Raw genomic sequence first — 19,708 nt, forward strand, 5'->3', positions numbered from 1 at the left:
TTTGCTTGTGCAAACACAAAAAACAACAACAACAAAAACAATGCTTACATCCACATACACCCTTCAACCACACTAAAGCACATTTAAGCATGCTTGCAACCTCACGCACTCACACATGAATATATTAAAAACAAATAGTTGTGTTGGGTGGGGGGTAGGAGGGTTGTGTGGGTATTTAGTTCTTTGATGGCCCTGGGCATGAAACTGTTCTGCAGTCTGGAGGTGCGGGCTGTGGTGGCACGGTAGCGCCTTCCAGAGGGTAGCAGGGCGAAGAGATGGTCTGCGGGGTGAGTCTCATCCTTTAAAATGCCACCTGCCCGGCAGAGGCAGCGTGTCCTAAAGATGTCGTCCAGGGGAGGCAGTGGAAGTCCAATTATTCTCTCAGCAGACCTTATGACCCGACTGAGGGATTTCCTGTCCCTGTGGTACCATGCAGTGATACATTATATGATGACACTTTCAATGCAACAGTGGTAAAAAGACTTAAGCAGCTCGGGACAGCTCTGCATCTGATGGCACAATACCGGCCCTCGCGGGCGCGGCCAAAAAACAGACCGGCTCACCCGGAATTCTCAAGGTGCTCCCGATTAGCCAATCCGGGCCTCCCTGTTCAGTAGTAATACAATCGTAATACAAAAGTAATACAGACGTAAACCTGCCTGCTTGCTTTTAAGTCTCCTGATAAGAGATGTCGTCATTCGGTTCCAATGAATCATTTCACGATACAATAGTTTTACTAAATAAAAGCAATCCCCCAGCAAAGTCCCCACCCTTGGAGTATTTCGTCGCTGTGGCTGTTGGACAAGATCAGAACAGCAAACGGCTGCGTGAGAAAGAGATTGCTACGCACGACGTGCTCATCATGACGTATTGAATTAGAAGATTAGTGAGCGAGAGATGGGGTAGGAGGGAGAAAAATCTGAGTTAGGTCGTTTGTGGTAGAGAATATTTATGTAAATATTTCCCTTCCTACTTCTCACCAGGCTACTGAAATAGATGACGAGCTTTGTTCTTTCTAAGTCCATATGCATGGGAAATTAGATCTACTGCCATAACAACAAACATATTTTGCAAGGAAGCACAATTTAACCAAATAGCTTATTCATTCCTAAATGACGGATTTGTCCTACTGTAATCTTCATTGAGAGCATCTAGTGTTTGTAAGTATGTTATCTATAATAGCCTACGACATTTTGTGGTTTTCAATGAGCCTGCTGACTATTTAAGTTAGACTATATGGTATTAACAATATTGTTAGCTAGAAATTATGCAGTTAATGCTTTTCATTCAGTGGACAGTGTTTAGCGTGTACTCCATGTTGGCTAAAACGTTGATTCACTCCGTGCTTTTTGTTCAATTGTTTTTTTTGAACTATCACTAAATTTAAAGGTTTACATTGTCAAGTCAGAATTTCTCATCTGAGCTGAGCAAACATTTGAGTCTGGTGAATAGTCTAAACCGGTAGCCTCTTCGATAGGCCATCACGGATTCCCGTGTCAACAAGGACCAGCTATACCCAGCCGGGAGCTAGCTGTTGGTGGCATGTTCACTACGACTCATTAGAACCTATTTGGCAGTGGGCACATTCAAGTCCCATTCCACGTGCTAGCAATTGTATCATTTATTTGTAGTTTTCTGAAGGCACTGTATAGATAGGCTACCAGAATAGCCTATTCTGCCTTGGGCGCGTCACTGTTCACAAACCCCGTTCTACTGTCGCTGGCCATGGTACTAAAATGAACACGTCTCAGTGCATGTCAAAAGTAGTCCTATGCTTAAATAAGAATATATGTGATCATATAATTGTGTCAAGTGTGCTATTAAGCTTAAATACACATGTCCAATATTTGCAGTACAGTAATGACTAGAACAAGTGTGCTAAAACAAGGCCTTCACTCAACACGGAACTACACTCTATTACACCAGTGCGGCCATTATCCGGATAGTATTACGCTGCCCATGGCACAGAAATGATCTGCTCGTGTCCCTCTTTTCCACTAGTTGATTGTTCACTTATAGTTTGATATTATGTCTTACTGTGTACTGTGTGATATCTATACCATCCAGTGTTGTCCCTTTTTTTGCCCTCACTCGGTCTTTTGAACATCCTTCACACCCATGCACCATCTCTCTCTCTCTCTCTCTCTCTCTCTCTCTCTCTCTCTCTCTCTCTCTCTCTCTCTCTCTCTCTCTCTCTCTCTCTCACACACACACACACACACACACACACACACACACACACACACACACACACACACACACACACTCAATGTCTACCTACCACCTGCACACACTTATGTAGTGTTCCAAAAATACCTCTGTACTAATGAAGTAAACAGCAGTGTTTGTCTTCCACTAGTCGACCCACAATCTGTCTCACTGTAGCACTTTGTCATTTGACAGTAACAGTAAATTGTATTTTAATCCAGCTATTGCAAAACAGCAATACTTTAGTACACACAGTTGTAGGGTTCTGTGTGAGCACCAATGGCACAATGCTGTTAGACTTGAGTAGGGATGTGTTTAAAGCTTCCCCTAAAGACTAGTTCGGTAGTTGAGTACTGTCAATAGTGCCATAGTGGTTGTGAATTGGCCGTTATACAATTGTAACAATAGTAGAATACAAAACTGTATTTAGATTTGTAAAATTAAATATGTACATTAGCCAACATCTCTGTGTTGCCAGTGTCATATTTATAAAGCATATTATGCTTTGAGTAATTATAGAAGCAATCAATGCATTTTTTACATGTTATTGCCTAGATAGTACTCTCACTTTGATACTTTCAAACTCATATACTTACTCAACTTTCATTCCTCTAGGTGATGCAAGGGGAGATATACTTTTACTCTATTCAGATATTTTAACACTCACAGTGACACACTTACTGATTCTTATATTTTTGTCATATGTGTATTTACCTTTCATGGCCTTAACAATCCTGAAAATCCGTTCTGGTAGTTGAATCATTGGTTAAGCCAAAGATTCACACCTTTTACTTACTTTCTTTCTTTTCCTGAAATGGTGATCTAACTGATTTAGATTTAAAGAACAGGTACTATGCTATGTCTTGCTGAAGCACTGTATAATCAACCCTAAGACTTGAATTGTATTTACATTATGTTGGCATGTGTTCAATCGTGTGCCAATCATGTGCCATCATCATTAAAGCTTTTAACGAGAATGGGAAATACTTTTTAATGTTGCCCAAAGTACAAATTGTATAACTACAGTACATCAGTAGATATTCTCAGAGTTATAAGCAATACATGTTGTCTCTGAGGAACATAAAAAGCCTTAATGAAAAGGTTCTACTTGAAGTCCTAAAGTGTTCTGATGGGTTTTTAGAAGGTCATCCTACAAGGACAACCAACTAACTAAAATGCTTCTAGGTAGCACCTTTTTCATAAACTGGTTCAAGTTTCAATAAAACCACTACTACAGCTAAACCTACATGGGATCACAACATTGTACATAGGAAGGCTGTTTCCGTAACTTTGCTATTTTACTGTCATTCTCTTTCTCTCACATCCACCCTCTCTCCCCTTCCCATCTATCTCTCTTTACAGGTCCAGTGATGGCACCGCTATTGTTTCTGATGATTCTGTATTCTATTCCATCTCTTGTTGTGCCCATACATAATTTAACATCTGGAGGTAATTTGTGTGTATGTGCGTGGTATGCCTTTGTGTGATACTGGAGTACTTGAAGTAATATCATCTATAGAGATTGCTAAATGACCTAAATGGAGTAATTCTTTTCTGTGCACAGAGCATTGGATGAAGCCATGATATGATGCAGCTGTACTGTATTCTACTGTATATGGCTGACAATGTTTATTTATAATTACCTTACTGTTCTCCTAATTGTTTTAGGCTGTGCCATCATTCTCCCTCCCAGAGATGGAGGGATTCGTTATAGAGGTCTGACACAAGAGCAGGTACACTATCATCACTCTTAAAACAGGACCATTTTCATGGTCGGAGCACCCCAACCACTACAATATTCTCAATCAGCATTGTGCATGTTGCATCTCTGATCTTGAAAACATTCTGTTTTTTTCCCTACGGTTATATTGGCTCTGGCTCGCTCTCGCTCGCTCTCTGTCTCTCTCTCAACCACACACACTAATTATCCCTCTCTTGCTGTAGATCCGAAGTGTCCAGATACTACCAGTGGACTATGAGATTGAATACATATGTCGTGGCAACAGGGTGATAGTGGGGCCCAAAGTCAGGAAATGCCTCCCCAACAGCACATGGACAGACATTATGCAGCACAGCAGATGTTGTGAGTAGACTGGTTGCCTTTGCTGTCTTTGTAAAGTTGTTGGAAAAAAGAATACTACCAAAAGTTTTGAGAGTAGCTTTCTCTTTTGTGTGAAGTTTGTTTTTCCCTCCCTTATTCACTTTCCCCCTCCCTCCTCTTCTTCCTATATATTTTGCCACTCAATGTCTCTTTCCCTATTCCACTCCCACTTACGTCCTCACCCTCTTTTTAAACTCCAGTGTTGCTGTGCCCCCGTGCATGGATATCCCTGGAGAATGGCCGGGTGACAGTGAAGCCCCCAGGACAACCAGTAGAGGGCAGCATAGTACACTACAGCTGCAATGCTGGCTTCATCCTGGAGGGCAGGAACATCACCCATTGCACCAAACAGGGGAAGTGGGACTCACCCAAACCTACATGCCTCTGTGAGTAGAAAATTATGTTTGCACTGGGAAATCTAATAGAATTAGACGTTATGGCATTTACATATTTGTGAGTTTCGTCTAAACTTACAATGTATGATCTTGTAACTTTAGATCATTCTTTACTAATCTTTTATTCATTTAAGACATGTTGCTGTTGTCCTGCTCTGAACAATGAAGGGAAAACGAAGTACACAGTTCTGAGGGGATTTGTTTGCATCATCTGGCAGAGTTTAACACAAATCTACCCTATATATATTTTACATGCATAGTTTTATCTCTTGTTAGTGAGTATAATGAGTACATGGATGTAGTTTATGTTGCTGTGAGAATTCCACCCATGGTCTTAGTGGTTCAGTCACTCAGCCATGGGTAATTGACACTACACCAAATATGTATCATGTTCTATTTTATGTGTCATGCACATAACCATACGAATGGTGCATAACTGTCTTTTTGGTTGCAGTTTATTAATCAAATATTCTCTTCTTTTTTTTGCTAATCAAAGATGACAAAAATTATACAGGTAGGAAATACACATTTTGCCATGCACGCATACTGTACATCCTGTATTCAGTATTGAGAAAGAAAGTTGCCTCAAATGGGATGTTTATAATAAAATCAATCCAACAATTGTAACATTTAATCGTGTAATTAGCCATAGACAATATACTGCTCAGATATTGATTGATCTGATAAGCAGGCGTATAGTCTAAACACAAAGAATAGTCTGTAAAATACAGTTTGGTCATAATTTATGATTAATGATATCTGTTTTATTATTTATCTGATTATTTAAATATTTTGTAAACCTCTCTCTAGCTCTCTCACTCACTCTCTCTCGCTCCCCATCTCTCTCCCTCTGTCACACACACAAACACGAGTGTATATCTTCCCTTTCTTCGGAAGTCACATTTGTGAGGGACATGCAAATATTACAGCCTCTTTTCATTGCTGCAGAGAAGGAAATATCATAGATCTCTAGAGCTGGTCGTGCTTTATTCCGCGGAATTTTGTTTTATCTTCAATTTGAATATGGAGTTGCCGACTCGGTTTCGAGTGGTCGCGCGGATCAATATGCCTTCGCAAGTAGTGGTTTATTCTTTTAGGCTATTTTAAGCAGCAAGTTGTTAATCGAAATGGGAATCTACGACTTGTATTACGGAAAAACTAGTCTAAATTTTGTATAGTACCCCAAAAAACAAGTGTAAGGACTGTCACGCGACTTGACAGCTTTGTTGTTCCTCGTAGTTTAGGCAATGCCCAGCATAGCTTAATTCACCAAATAAAATATCAACTTGCTGTTGAACTGGAAAAGGCAGACAAATAGGCCAGGTCTGCATTTGCGTGTCTTAGAAAGCTCGCATGTGAAATACAATTAAAAGTCTGGTAGCCTGGCCCCAACAACATGGGAAATTATTCTAAATTTTAAATGTAATATTACAATTACATGAATTAATTTGACTGGAAATTCACTGCTGTCATTTTTTACTTTTTAAATTACAGCAGAATGGCGCTTATTTATGATGTCGGTCAGTTTTTTTTGCAATTAGTTTTGTCGATTAAACTCCAGCGTTAAAGAGACATGCTATTGTAAACATAAAAGAGAACATTATCAAACCTGCCTATTAGCCTACCCCAGCAATAACTTAACTACAGTATCGGTGGGATATTGCACCTGTTCATCTTACCGGATAATCATGGTTTCTGGGAAGGCACGGCGACAATTATCCAGGGTTGCATCTGGTCGTGCTATTTTCTTCTGGGCATCGGTCAACTTGGTTCTTCTCTTCTGGCCATGTCCGTCCACAGGAAAGAAGAAATTATACATCGGCGCTTTGTTTCCCATGAGTGGAGGTTGGCCGGGTGGCCAGGCATGTTGGCCTTCTGCGCAGATGGCCTTGGATCTTGTGAACAACAGGAGTGACATTCTTCCTGACTATGAACTGGAGCTGATACACTACGACAGCATGGTGAGTGACGGGATGGAAAGGGAAGTTGTCAAACACACCACGATGTTTTATTTAGGTTTTGAAAGTTTAAATATATGAATGATAAGACAATGACAACGATAGACTAACAATTTCCCTAATGCATTTGAATTTGAGTAGGCTTACATGTTTTTCTCTGTCAGGCACATTTGTGTAGCCTATATTTTATCTGTAGGATCTGTCAATTGAAAACTGCCTGGCTACATCATTAATGTGCACAAGGTATAAACCATAAATCATAAATGAATAGAGGATGAGCTAGACACAGGGAGTCACTGTCTGTCACTTTACAATTTGCAATTAGTTGACGCTCAGTGTTACAATTGGACCATAAACTGATCAATAATCTCCTGGATAGTCTCAATCTTAGGCACCAATACAAACCCCCTCTGCTGGATTCTTCTTTACTTAGGCTCTACAAGACAATTTCATCTTTTAACTCTTGAAGTTCTGTATATCAATAGTTTTATAGCAGCCTTGAACACCAGCATGGTCAGGAAACAGTTAATTGTGTGACATGGTGAGTGAGCACTACAAGGTTGGTTCTGATTGGTGTAAAAGGCTCTGCATTGGAAAGTATGGGGAAGAAGGGGGGGAAAATTGTCATGGCAACATAGTTAATAGTGTAGCAATCATTGAAACAATCAGGTTTAATTGAATGTTTTAACCATTAACAAATGTGTAGTTAATATTTTAAATGATTTTAAAGTATAATTTTCAACACAAGGATGTTGGACATAAATCCAGTGCAACTACCATTCATCAGTAAGGGATCATAGGCTACATGACTTGTATCAACAAGAGACACCTCTGACACCAGAAGAATACAATGTATTTGACATGGACAGGTTGAGGGAATTATTTCTAATTGGTTGATCAAAGGATAGTTTAAGACTTCAAAGGAAAAATCTAGTGAAATCAAGCAAATTAAATTCATTCCTCAATTCGGTGGATACTATATGATGCTATAGTAAGAATTGCTTAGCGACAAGGCTATCTGGTTTAAATGTTAATTACAAACTTGCTTGGGGGAGAAATAAAAGTATGAGTGTAAACAGACCACATTAAAACTAGGTATCCATTCTCAATTAGCCAGTGAAAAATGTACATGATCAACTACCGAATATCTACACACAAAGTAAAATCTTTGCATCTGGTTTGAATTTACATATCATCATGTTTACAGCATTAGCAACTGTAGTTTTGTGAGCTTTCAGACATATGAGTCATTTAGCCTCAGAAACATCAGTGACAATGAAATATACAGTTAAATAATAAAGCACTGGATAATCACATCAAGTTCTTAAACAATGTCGAGTAACTTCAAAATAAGTCTGTCCTTCTCATCTGTGTGGTATAAGAACTCCTTTGATTGTGCGAGGGATAGTGTTTGACCGTTTACAGCCGTCAGAGATATGTATACACAGACATATGCTTACCCTCCCTTCCTATACCATTGCCTTGAAAATTTCAAAGTGGTGACTGCAAACTTTGATCAATTATTCAATTAGATGGAGGGACATAAAGGTAGAGCAATCGTTTAATGAGACGCTTTCTCACTTCCTCCTTTTTAATTGGCAACAAGAACATCATAAGATGATGGTGATGACACCTCCACATGAATCCACGTTGATATATCCAATACAACACTATAGTGGTGCTTGAGACTTAAATATAACTCCACGGCCATTATTATGCACTTGTACTTGAGAGTGCGTGCTTGTGTGAACAGTGCCATTGTTGTAGTGCTATTGCTGTTTCAGGGCCACGGGCAGAACCAGTACTGTAGGTCGGTTGCATTTGGCTGTGTGTGTGGATGGGGTGGAAGTCATTCAAGTCAATCCAAGAAGTTTAAGCCAGTGAAAGAGGTGTGAGTGGAAATGGTGATGACCCGAGGTGGAGGTTGAAGCCTGACTTATTACAGTGTGGATAAGTGTGAGTTTGAGACAGTGACTAGAAAAAGTAAGATAGTCGCAGTACACCACTCTTAATAAAAAATGGTTGTGTTAACAGTATTATTATTACAATATATCAAGATAAGTTCTATATTAAAATAAGAAATCATGGATATTCGGTGATATTCTACAGACTTACTGTGCGTACACACTCATTAGAAAACAAACAATGACACCCACCTCTGAGATTAATTTCTGCTAACAGAATCGCATCATTCACATTTTGACACCCATATCAACCATAATGTCACAGTTGGCTTTTAACACTATTGGTTGTGACACTCGGCTGTAATGCATGAGAGGTCTGTCACCATTCCCCAGTAAATCACCATTAGACGTGTCAGCCTTACTTAACACTGGCCCAACTGAGGACTGGGTAGTGTGATATCTTATTAGGACTGTCTGTGATCATTTATTACTGACGGGACCATCTTTAGATCTTTTAATGAGTTGGTCATTATGTGACAGGGATTATGCTACTCAGGGCCAGACCCAGGCATTGTCTGTTTAGATGGTCTTCTATTGAAAGGGAATGGTACCTAGCAGGAATAGTAAAAAAAACTATATATATACAGTATTTATATATGATATTATATGCTTGACTGTGTGTGTGTCTGTGTGTGTAATATAAAACTGTTGTAATTTTACTTTTTCATTCCTCTCACACATCTTTATAAATATACCCTTCCTTCCTCCCTTCTCCATCCTCTCCCTCTCTGTCTCTCCTGTCCATTCTTCCTGTTCTATCTGCTTCCATCTTCCTGACAGTGTGACCCAGGTGAGGCCACTAAGCTGCTCTATGACCTGCTTTACACAGAGCCCATTAAGATAGTTTTAATGCCTGGCTGTAGCTCCGTCTCCACCCTGGTGGCTGAGGCTGCGCGCATGTGGAATCTAATTGTGGTGCGTATACTTGTTTGAATACTTCTGCATTCGTCTCTTTTCTATGCTATTTTCCCTCTTCTACTCTTCCTCTACCCTCATATAAATGTTATCGTTTTTATTGACAGTAGACCACCTGTTTTGCCTTCAGAGCATTGCTGAATGTCCGACAGGCTTATTGTTATAAAGTAATATTGGGGCATCCATTTGTGGACTGGAATCCACACCATTTAAACATAAACTTTGTTTATGTGTTGATTTGAAAGTAGCAAGTTGGAAGCCATTATCGTTTCCCAAAAGTCTACCTATGCTCTTGTAGCTTTGTTCAATTTTTCTCTCTCTCTCTCTCTCTCTCTCTCTCTCTCTCTCTCTCTCTCTCTCTCTCTCTCTCTCTCTCTCTCTCTCTCTCTCTCTCTCTCTCTCTCTCTCTCTCTCTCTCTCTCTCTCTCTCTCTCTGTCTCTCTGTCTCTCTGTCTCTCTCTCTCTGTCTCTCTGTCTCTGTCTTTTCCTCTCTCTCAGCTGTCCTATGGCTCCAGCTCTCCAGCTTTGTCCAACCGCCAGCGTTTTCCAACATTTTTCCGTACCCACCCCTCGGCCACCCTGCATAACCCTACCAGAGTTCGGCTCTTCCAGAAGTGGAAATGGACCAAGATTGCCACCATTCAACAAACCACAGAAGTCTTTACATCTGTCAGTGACTTTCTTTAGCTCTTTTTTACTTGCTTCCCTTGATTCATATTTCCTTTTTCTAATGAGCAGTGAATGTTAGTATTTTCCATGACTGAGATTTATCTTTTATATATCTCTTTCTTTCTTTTATTTTAGCTTTATATTCAAGTAGTTACTGATTGTGGAAAATGTAGCAAGCACCTATTTTTTTGGTTATTTTTTTCATTTAATTGCTTGGCACCGTGCTGGCACTTCTTAAACTCACTCATTTTGTCTATGTTATGTTAAATTCCTCTTTGTCCTCTCAACCGTTTCTTCCCCCTCTATGTTCTCTCTGATTTTCACCCCCCCCTCCTCTTTCTCCCACTGTCTATCTTTCTCTTTCTCCTATTTTTCATGTTCTCCTCCCATCTTTCTCTTTCTATATACCTCCCTTTCATCTAGACTCTGGATGATCTGGAGCAGAGGGTAAAGGAGGCTGGAATAGAGATCAGTGTGAGACAGAGCTTCCTCACCGACCCTGCTGTCGCTGTCAAGAACCTCAAGGTGCTTTGATTAAATATTCAAACGGGCTGCTGAATCTGTCCCTAGCTCACAGCTGTGTGCCCTAGCATTAGCAAAGAGTTGATGGAGGGAAGTCTTGCAGGGGAGCTAATTGGCAACTTCAAAAGCAAGATGTGCAAACTTCATATGTCAAGCACAATGTGAACAGTATCAAAATAGATTGTGTCATGCTGTTTTTGTTACAGTTACTAAATGTTGCTTCTTGGTTTTGATGATCTAGCGCCAGGATGCTAGAATCATAGTGGGACTTTTCTACGAGACTGAAGCTAGGAAAGTGTTTTGTGAGGTGAGTTGGTTTCTCAGATGTCTTACATTTTTTTTAAAGAAATCTGGAAGTATCATCTTTTCTTCTCTTTTCTAAATCAATATGTTTCACCTCTGCCTTTCGCCATGCTCTCAGGTATTCAAAGAGAAGCTCTTTGGGAAGAAGTATGTGTGGTTTCTGATTGGTTGGTATGCTGACAACTGGTTCAAGATCAAAGACCCATCCATCAACTGCACAGTGGAGAATATGACTGAGGCTGTGGAGGGACATGTCACCACTGAGATCGTCATGCTGAATCCTGAGACTGTCCGCGGTGCATCCAATCTGGTGAGCGCTAGTCCTGGGTAAAAAACAATCTAATCTAGATCTTGAAAGTATTTGCGGTATACAATATTTGAGTTGCCTTAAGGTTCTGTATTTTTTTGATATTCCACTGCCTATTTCAGAATTGTACTGAATTGCTGTCCATTCCTCCCCTTCTCCTTTCCCTCCTCTCAATTCATCCATGTTGGTTGCATTCTTACCTTCAATTACAGAAGTTGCCAGAATAACAAGCTGTCTTTGCAGTGCTCAGTGTATTTGGCTTCAGTTAGAGCAATTTAATCTATGCAGTTGGTTTGTGCTGAAACTTAGACATGCTCAGTTGTATTAGCCTCAAACAGTTTTGCTATAGAAACATTGTCAATATATAATGTAGGAAAGACTTAGCTGCAAAGACTTAGCTACAGTATTAGTGAAGACCCGTCTCTCTTTGTATTCTCCCATCAGACGTCTCAGGAATTCCTGGGCCAGCTGATGTCCCGGCTAGGGGGAATGAACCCAGAGGAGACCGGGGGGTTCCAGGAGGCCCCTCTGGCCTATGATGCTGTGTGGGCCTTGGCCCTGGCCCTCAATAAGACTGTTGCCCCTCTCAAAGCCAAGGGCCGCAGGTTGGAAGACTTCAACTACAACAACCATGACATCACTGCTGAGATCTATAGGGCACTCAACACCAGCTCTTTTGAAGGAGTATCGGTGAGTGAAGGAGGAAATGGCTAAAAATGGCTTTTCACACCGATACAGTTCAACTGGGTAAACATGGTTAAAATCATTGTAGGCGGCCAATTTGAGATCCTCAAACTCTGCCGCCGAGAGGCTGAATAGGGGAATCCAATGTGCCAGACGCGCTTGCTGCCGACAAAGATCATAGATCCAAGACTTCGTTTTGTATATTTATTTGGTTCTGAAACGATCAAGGTTGTGCATCCAAGACAGCGGTCAGCAAAATAAGACTTCCCCCGTCACCCCCTCCTCTCCTTACTCAAACACACAGGTGAACAAGTTAAACACTATAACTTCCTCCGCCCCCCACCAGGTGCCCTAATTACCGTAAGCAACCTGGCTCTTACAATCATGTTGTCTTATAGTTCAAATTGCATACACTGACCTGACGTCTGATTTACACCAATTGTTGTATGAATACCACAATATATTGTGTTTGATGGCGACATACATGATTAAACATTTAAACATTGATTACAATTGAATAAAGATCATATGATTAAATCTTCTTTTTTATCCTCCAGGGTCATGTAGTATTTGATGCTCAGGGTTCCAGAATGGCAATGACTCTTATTGAGCAGTTGCAAGGTACAGTAACAACAAACTCAACTACCATATTTGCATCCTGCGTGTCTCTTGAACTATCAAATGGAGCGTTCATGATTATGAATGTATTTATCTTTCAGTTCATTCATGATTATTCAATTTGGGCCTTCTATTTTTCCTGCTGTGTAGGTGGAAGCTATAAGAAAATTGGATACTATGACAGTTCTCAAAAGAATCTTTCCTGGTTTGGCAATGACAAGTGGATAGGTGAGGTGGTGTTGAACTCTATCATGTTCTATGCGTGTCTTTGCATCTCTTAGTCTGATTCAAATTCATGTATGTATCGCCACTGCTATGACTATGTACTGTTTGTACCTTGGATTTCAAGAAAATCAAGAGAAAGAGAAAAGGGTTTTAATTGTACAATACCAAGGCACCAAATGGCAGGACTGGTGCCTTTTCCCCAGTACCGTACACATACTGTACATACACACATATTCAAACAGATGTCACTCCAGTTTGTAGAAAGAAGTGTCAGATGTCAGTCCCATCAATGTCACAACATTACTAAAACCATAAACAATATTTTCTAATTTGCTTTCCCTTTATCTGTCCCTCCCCTCTTTCTCTCTCAGGTGCCGGCCCCCCTGCAGACCAAACTATGGTCATAGAAGAGTATAGGTTCTTATCTCAGAAGCTGTTTGCGGCCGTGTCTGTCTTTGCTGGCCTGGGCATCGTCCTAGGGATAGTGTGTCTGACCTTCAACATCTACAACAGTAACGTGAGGTAGGCAGGCTGAAAATAAACACATTGTAACAATATGTCAGGGAATGAAGAATAGAAAATCAACTAGCATATTCAACTATATTAATATATATATACAACATGTTGTTTCCCTCTCTTGTGTCGTAGATACATTCAGAACTCACAGCCCTACCTTAACAACATGACTGCTGTGGGCTGTATGATGGCACTGGCAGCTGTATTCCCACTGGGAATAGATGGACACCACATCCACAGATCCCAGTTTCCAGTGGTCTGCCAGGTAGGTTGGAAGTGAAAGTGAGTCATCAGCCCTCTTTCTTTCACTTTGTACTTGAAATACTGCACAATGGGGATTACCAAGATGGACTTGGGGATTTCTGGCCAAAATTATAGAGCCATAGATCTTATTTAAAAAAAGTATATACAGTATATATATGTATTCTTTTTCTGTCTCACACCTGCTTCTAATCTTGCATATTTATACTTCCCTATCTTATTATCTAGTTTCGTCTTTGGCTGCTGGGGCTGGGCTTCAGTCTGGCCTATGGGAGCATGTTCACCAAGATCTGGTGGGTTCACACTCTCTTCACAAAGAAGGAGGAAAAGAAGGAAAAGAAGAAGGTGAGCAGCTGAAGGGCTAAAGAGTAGAGAAGCTTTGTAGCTAAATGATGTGAAGCTCATAAAAGCCTATCAATAGGCTAACCCAAAATTGCACAAACAAGGTTTCTGGAATGTAGTTAGAGCTGTAATAGTAATTTACATTTCAGAAACCGTAACCCACTATTAAAAATGGCGGATGATTTTTTTGTTTAAAAAAATGTCCACGGTCTTTACAGTAGACTCATACACATTTAGTTTGAGAGCTACATCATTTGATTAAAACAAATAGTTTTCTAATGTGTACTTTTTCAGGTTATGCCAATAACCATTAACATGACTATGGCACAGTGGCAACCATTGATTTTGACCGGGGTTTTCAACGCTTAATAGAGCAAGCAACTGCAAAATGCATATTACAAGTCTGTTTATTTTTGGGCTAAATGTTTGTACCAAACAACAGCAATTTTCACTATTTACATACATATACAATCACATGTTCACACCACACACGTTGTGTGTACACAGTTCTACCTTTACGAACCATTTATCATTGTTTGTGGACTCATTACAATATCCTTGGATTGTGACTAATTCCCTGTTTGTATCCAAGCAGCACCTGGAACCATGGAAACTCTATGCAACAGTTGGAGTATTACTGGCAATAGATGTCCTGTCACTCATGATTTGGCAGATTGTTGATCCTCTTCACATTACAGTTGAGGTACAGACATTCTGCATAGAGTTGGATTTCCTTCAAGTGTATCACAGTTGCTTTGGATGAAAGCATCTGCTGAACGAATAAATGTAAATGTAGTTATGCTGACATTGTCTTGTGACTGGGGGGGTGTAGTGTAGCATCTATTGTATGAATTTACGGACGTGTATACTGTTAAAACTATGCACATCTGACCCTTGATCTACTGCTATTTGTATGTCGCTATGGATAAAAGCATCTGCTCAATGAGTCAAATCAAATGTGTAGAATGTTATGCTTCTCCAACTCCATCACCCTTTCTTACTTTGTGAGTAGAAGTTCACCAAGGAGGCACCTAAAGGAGATTTAGATGTCCTGATTCAGCCATTGCTGGAGCACTGCAGCTCGGAGAAGATGAACACATGGCTGGGTAGTGCTTCTCTATATGTATTATGGCTATCACCAATTGTCTGTTTGGAAACAAAATAGAAAAATAATATATAGGTTGAAATATGTACAATAACCTCAGTCAAGTGTGTAACATACTGTGTGTGTGTCTGTTCTTTTTGGTTTCTTCTTCTCCCTCTGTGGTCCAGGTGTGGTGTATGGCTACAAGGGGTTGTTGTTGTTATTGGGGATATTTCTGGCCTATGAGACTAAGTCCGTTTCCACGGAGAAGATCAATGACCACCGAGCCGTTGGGATGGCTATTTACAACGTAGCTGTGAGTCCAATCTCTCTTCTTGGAGAACAATGTTAAGTCTCCGTATTGATGAACAGAGGCTTGAAGAATCAGCAGCTTGTGCAGTGCTGACTCTATTTACACGATGACTTTGACTTGGGATGCCCAAATGCCCTTAGTCTCTCTAACTTTATTCCCCCTTTCTCCCACTGTGTATTCCCTGATCACTAACTCATTATATGCTATTTTTTCAACCACACTCTTTCACTTTCTATTTTTCCCTATACTGTACCTTCTCTTTCACTAATCCTCCCACTGTCTTTGCCTCATTCCTTCCTCTTACTCCTCTATTTCTGTTTTTCTGTTCCATCACTCTCTCCCCACCTCCCCTGTTTCACCCCTTCCCCACAACTCCTCCCCCCCTCTCCCCCTCTCTCTCTCTCTCTCTCTCTCTCTCTCTCTCTCTCTCTCTCTCTCTCTCTCTCTCTCTCTCTCTCTCTGCAGGTGTTGTGCATGATCACGGCCCCAGTGACTATGATCCTCACCTCCCAGCAGGACGCCTCCTTTGCCTTTGCCTCTCTGGCTATCGTCTTCTCTGTCTATATCACTCTAGTGGTGCTCTTTGTGCCCAAGGTACAGCAACTAGGACTGCCAACCAGTCTTCTACAGATTTCCCCTTAAACCGATTGGCTGTTTCAATCTACTTCCTGGATTTCCCCTTAAACCGATTGGCTGTTTCAATCTACTTCCTGTGCCCCTGTAGATCCGCAGGCTGGTCACACGCGGTGAGTGGCAGTCAGAGCAGCAGGACACTCTGAAGACGGGCTCGTCCACCAACAACAACGACGAGGAGAAGTCCCGCCAGTTGGAGAGAGAGAACAGGGAGCTGCAGAAAATCATCCAGGAGGTACACACGTGCAACCACGCCGAAAAGCCCACACGATCTGATTAGAAATTCGCCAAACTGTTGGTCTTGTCAAACTGCTTTGTTTTAGGACATTCACAATAAGGAACTCGTGTGAATGGTGGGAAAATCGTTATGGTCCAATCCTCTCTTGTCTTTTTCAGAAAGAGGAGAAGGTGTCTGAGCTACGCAATCAGCTGGCTGAAAGACAAGCCCTGCGCAACCGTAGACGACCATCTTCGGGGCAGAATCAAAGCCAAAACAGCCCACCTCTGCCATCTTCCCAGCCTGACCCAAAATCCAACCTACCCCCACCAGGGTACCCCAACCCCACATCTGACAATCACTCCCTCCCGCCTTCTTTCTCTAACTCCTCCAACGTCTACCAAGCAGACAAGATAAGCCGTAACCACTGCCACAACAGTCAAATTCCCCTGCTGTACAAGTAAGGTGAATACCGATGTGAGGTGGGACTATAGCACATGCATGGAGAGAAGCACACATTCACCCTAGCGAAGGCAATTGCAACTTTCACTTGTAGTGAACCAATGAGCACAAGTCTGACAGCACTGACATTTTGTGATAAAGTGGAAGCAAAAAACACGAGGGCTTTCACCAGGCAGCTGTCGAAAATCACCCATGCGACTTGTCCGGTACTCACTATTTTTATCACACTGTGTAAGTATAGCTAAGGCAATTGTGTCCAGTAATGCAGAGGACAAGCACTTCTCAGATAAACATTTCATGTGGGGAGAAAATGGACAGATCATCCTTTCATTTTTTCCTTTTGTTTGTTATCTTATTCTGTTGTGGACTTGTCTTATGGAACCCTTAGGGACTTTGTGTATGACTATATTACATACTTCACAAATTTCTCTTCAATTAGCACATGGTAATTTATATTACTGCCATGATTACATGTTACATGTTGTTTTATGGTAATATTGTTAAAACTGTAAAATTCTCTGGCTTTTTAATCAATAATGAAAGCAGAAGAGAAGGTGTTTAATATAATAATGTGAGAATGAGAACAATAGAATGTGCACATAATAATAATAAAAATGAATAGCCATATGAAGAGAATTTAAAAGCAGTTTGCGACACCAGAAAGAGTTTGCTGTATCTATATTCACGAACAGATTTGTATATCTTAAATCCAGTTTACATCCAATTCCTTTGCTGTTGTATGATCATGCTTGTATAAACTTTATTGGATTGGAAAATATTGTGTCATTGTAAACCAATGACATCAAAAGTGCATTATTGTTTTGACCTATCTAAAAACTGTATGTACATTTCAATCAAGTACTTCCTTTTCAGTACTTTATATAGATTATTTATTATGTTCTTCCATAATTAATACATTTTATTATTAGATGTTTTGTGTCTCAAATAGATTTATTATTATCAAAAAGACAATCTTTATTTTACTTGCTGAAGTTAGGTCTGTCTGGTGTTTATTGTATATTTTGAAACAGATATTTACCTTCATAAATTTTTTTATGTATGGATGAAGTATTTGTAAAGAATTCTGATATATTTATTTAACTGTTAATCTATATGAACTATTTCATTCATGAGCTATTTCACAACTGTACAACTGAAATTGTATTATTATACAGCAAGGAGATTGAACAGCTTTATTGGCTATGTAACAATACTGACCAAGTATGTATTTCATTGTGCACTTTAACAAAACAAGGTTGTCCCTTGTAAGGGTTGTGTCGCTGTTATTACAATACATTTTAGCTCAGGGTATGGAAAAGTAAGACATTTTGTGTTGATATATGTCACAGGTTAATGATTGAAATAGTAAAGTGATTAACTTTAGAAGCACCATTGTGTGATAAATGAATAAGGAGATGATTTAGGGCAATACACTATACTGGAACATGTATAACACTAGATTTGGAAGCATTTGTATTCACTATATTTACCATTTTAAATGTTAATATATTTGAGATAAGTATATGTATGCAAATACAGTGTATGGCTATTATGGTATAATAAAAACATTCTTTTTCACTGGGTTCACTTGTGTGTGTTTAGACTTAACACTCTGCTTATCCTCTGGTAGGTAATTCCTCAACAGTCACACCCTTGGTGGAAATAGCACAACCGTTTCTGAAGTGATGGTTGCAGACAGTTTGAGGGGGAAGAAAAGTAGCATGAGTCATGTCACGTGTAATAAACAATGTCACTTTTAGGATGAGAACGTGGAAGCCCAGAAGTCCACAGTTTTTATTTTACCACTGGTTTCTGATGCATACATTCTGAATCTAAAACAGACTTGCTTTCTACTGATCTATTTCACTCTCTTGTTGTCATTCAATTGATTTCCTCTACTCATTGACAGGCTGACTGAGAGGTGAAAACTAATTGTACTTTGTGTGGGTTTTTGCGTCTGTATATGTTCCATTGCTGTAGTCTTAAGTTCCTCCAGCTTTGCTTTTCTCATAGTGGTTCGTCAATTGCTTTGTTTCCAGTGTAGCCTCCGTGGTTGCCATCTATTAATAATGTCTTTGTATTTTGGTCTTTGTGATTTGTGAGTGATTGTTTTGTGTGCTCATAAAAGTCAACTGCAAAAACTTTCTGCAAGAGTCCAAGACCCACAAACTTGTAATTTAATTCTGCAATGCCCAAACCTATTTTCCTTCAACTAAACAAGGGCATAAGGACAGCTATTAATCTAGCTATCTCAACCCATTGATAATAAAGTTATTTAGAATAAATACTGTATGTCAAAGTATATCTCAAAACTTTTACATACAACTAGGATTTGAGAGTGCTTTGAACATGCTCTCATCAAGGGCGTAATTATATGGGGGGACAGGGGGGGACGTTCCCCCCAATATTTAAAGAAGGACAATTTGTCCCCCCCAATATTTGTTCATACTGTATGAGGGCAATATCGATATGACTGCTGGTAGGCTACGTCTTTCTTTCCAGCTCCGAAAATATCTAATCCCGGCCAGTCCATTTCCCAAATCCATTCGACTTGCCTTACACTATACATTAACGAAACCTATTTCTCCTGAAATCCATGTAATGTTTTCCCTATACCTTAAGCACCGTCAATGAGTGAGTTAGCGGCGCGACATCAGACAGACATTTGGCACATATTTATGGATAGTAAATATCCAGTATTTTAACATAATCCCTGAGATAACGACTCCGACTAGGTGAATTTCACTATAATTTTGAATTGTAGAATTAGTGCGAATTTCGATTGCAATACTATACAGCTTGTATGAATGGGACTTTTGACAAGATAGCCGACAGCAACCTATACAAGCTTGTAGCCTAGCTTTACAGCAAACTGGGATAGCAGTCAGTGGCAGGCTAGTCAAACGTACCAAACCCAGCTTTGACAACGTTTTGGGCTACGTTCTTGTTCTCTGAATTGGGCTATCTAGCAAGTTATTTTAGAGTCCTGCCATTTGTTCTTTCTTCTTTCA

At 40.1% G+C, this 19,708-nt stretch overlaps 1 protein-coding gene across 1 annotated transcript; it reads left to right on the forward strand.

Moving 5' to 3' along the window:
* The first annotated feature begins 884 nt into the window (after positions 1-884).
* Positions 885-18,280, forward strand: gabbr1a (gamma-aminobutyric acid (GABA) B receptor, 1a). Its single transcript, XM_062465312.1, has 24 exons — positions 885-1,160; positions 3,571-3,657; positions 3,877-3,941; positions 4,153-4,291; positions 4,510-4,695; positions 5,201-5,218; positions 6,505-6,665; positions 9,407-9,541; positions 10,040-10,210; positions 10,634-10,735; positions 10,974-11,039; positions 11,154-11,345; positions 11,787-12,032; positions 12,584-12,647; positions 12,795-12,872; positions 13,241-13,391; positions 13,518-13,650; positions 13,875-13,991; positions 14,584-14,691; positions 15,001-15,094; positions 15,261-15,388; positions 15,851-15,979; positions 16,110-16,253; positions 16,415-18,280. The coding sequence occupies exons 2-24, from the start codon at positions 3,579-3,581 to the stop codon at positions 16,697-16,699; spliced, it is 2,991 nt and encodes a 996-aa protein (XP_062321296.1). The 5' UTR covers positions 885-1,160; positions 3,571-3,578; the 3' UTR covers positions 16,700-18,280.
* The last annotated feature ends 1,428 nt before the right edge of the window (positions 18,281-19,708 follow it).

This window comes from Osmerus eperlanus, chromosome 7 (assembly GCF_963692335.1).
Source record: "Osmerus eperlanus chromosome 7, fOsmEpe2.1, whole genome shotgun sequence".
Classification (NCBI taxonomy): Eukaryota; Metazoa; Chordata; class Actinopteri; order Osmeriformes; family Osmeridae; genus Osmerus; species Osmerus eperlanus.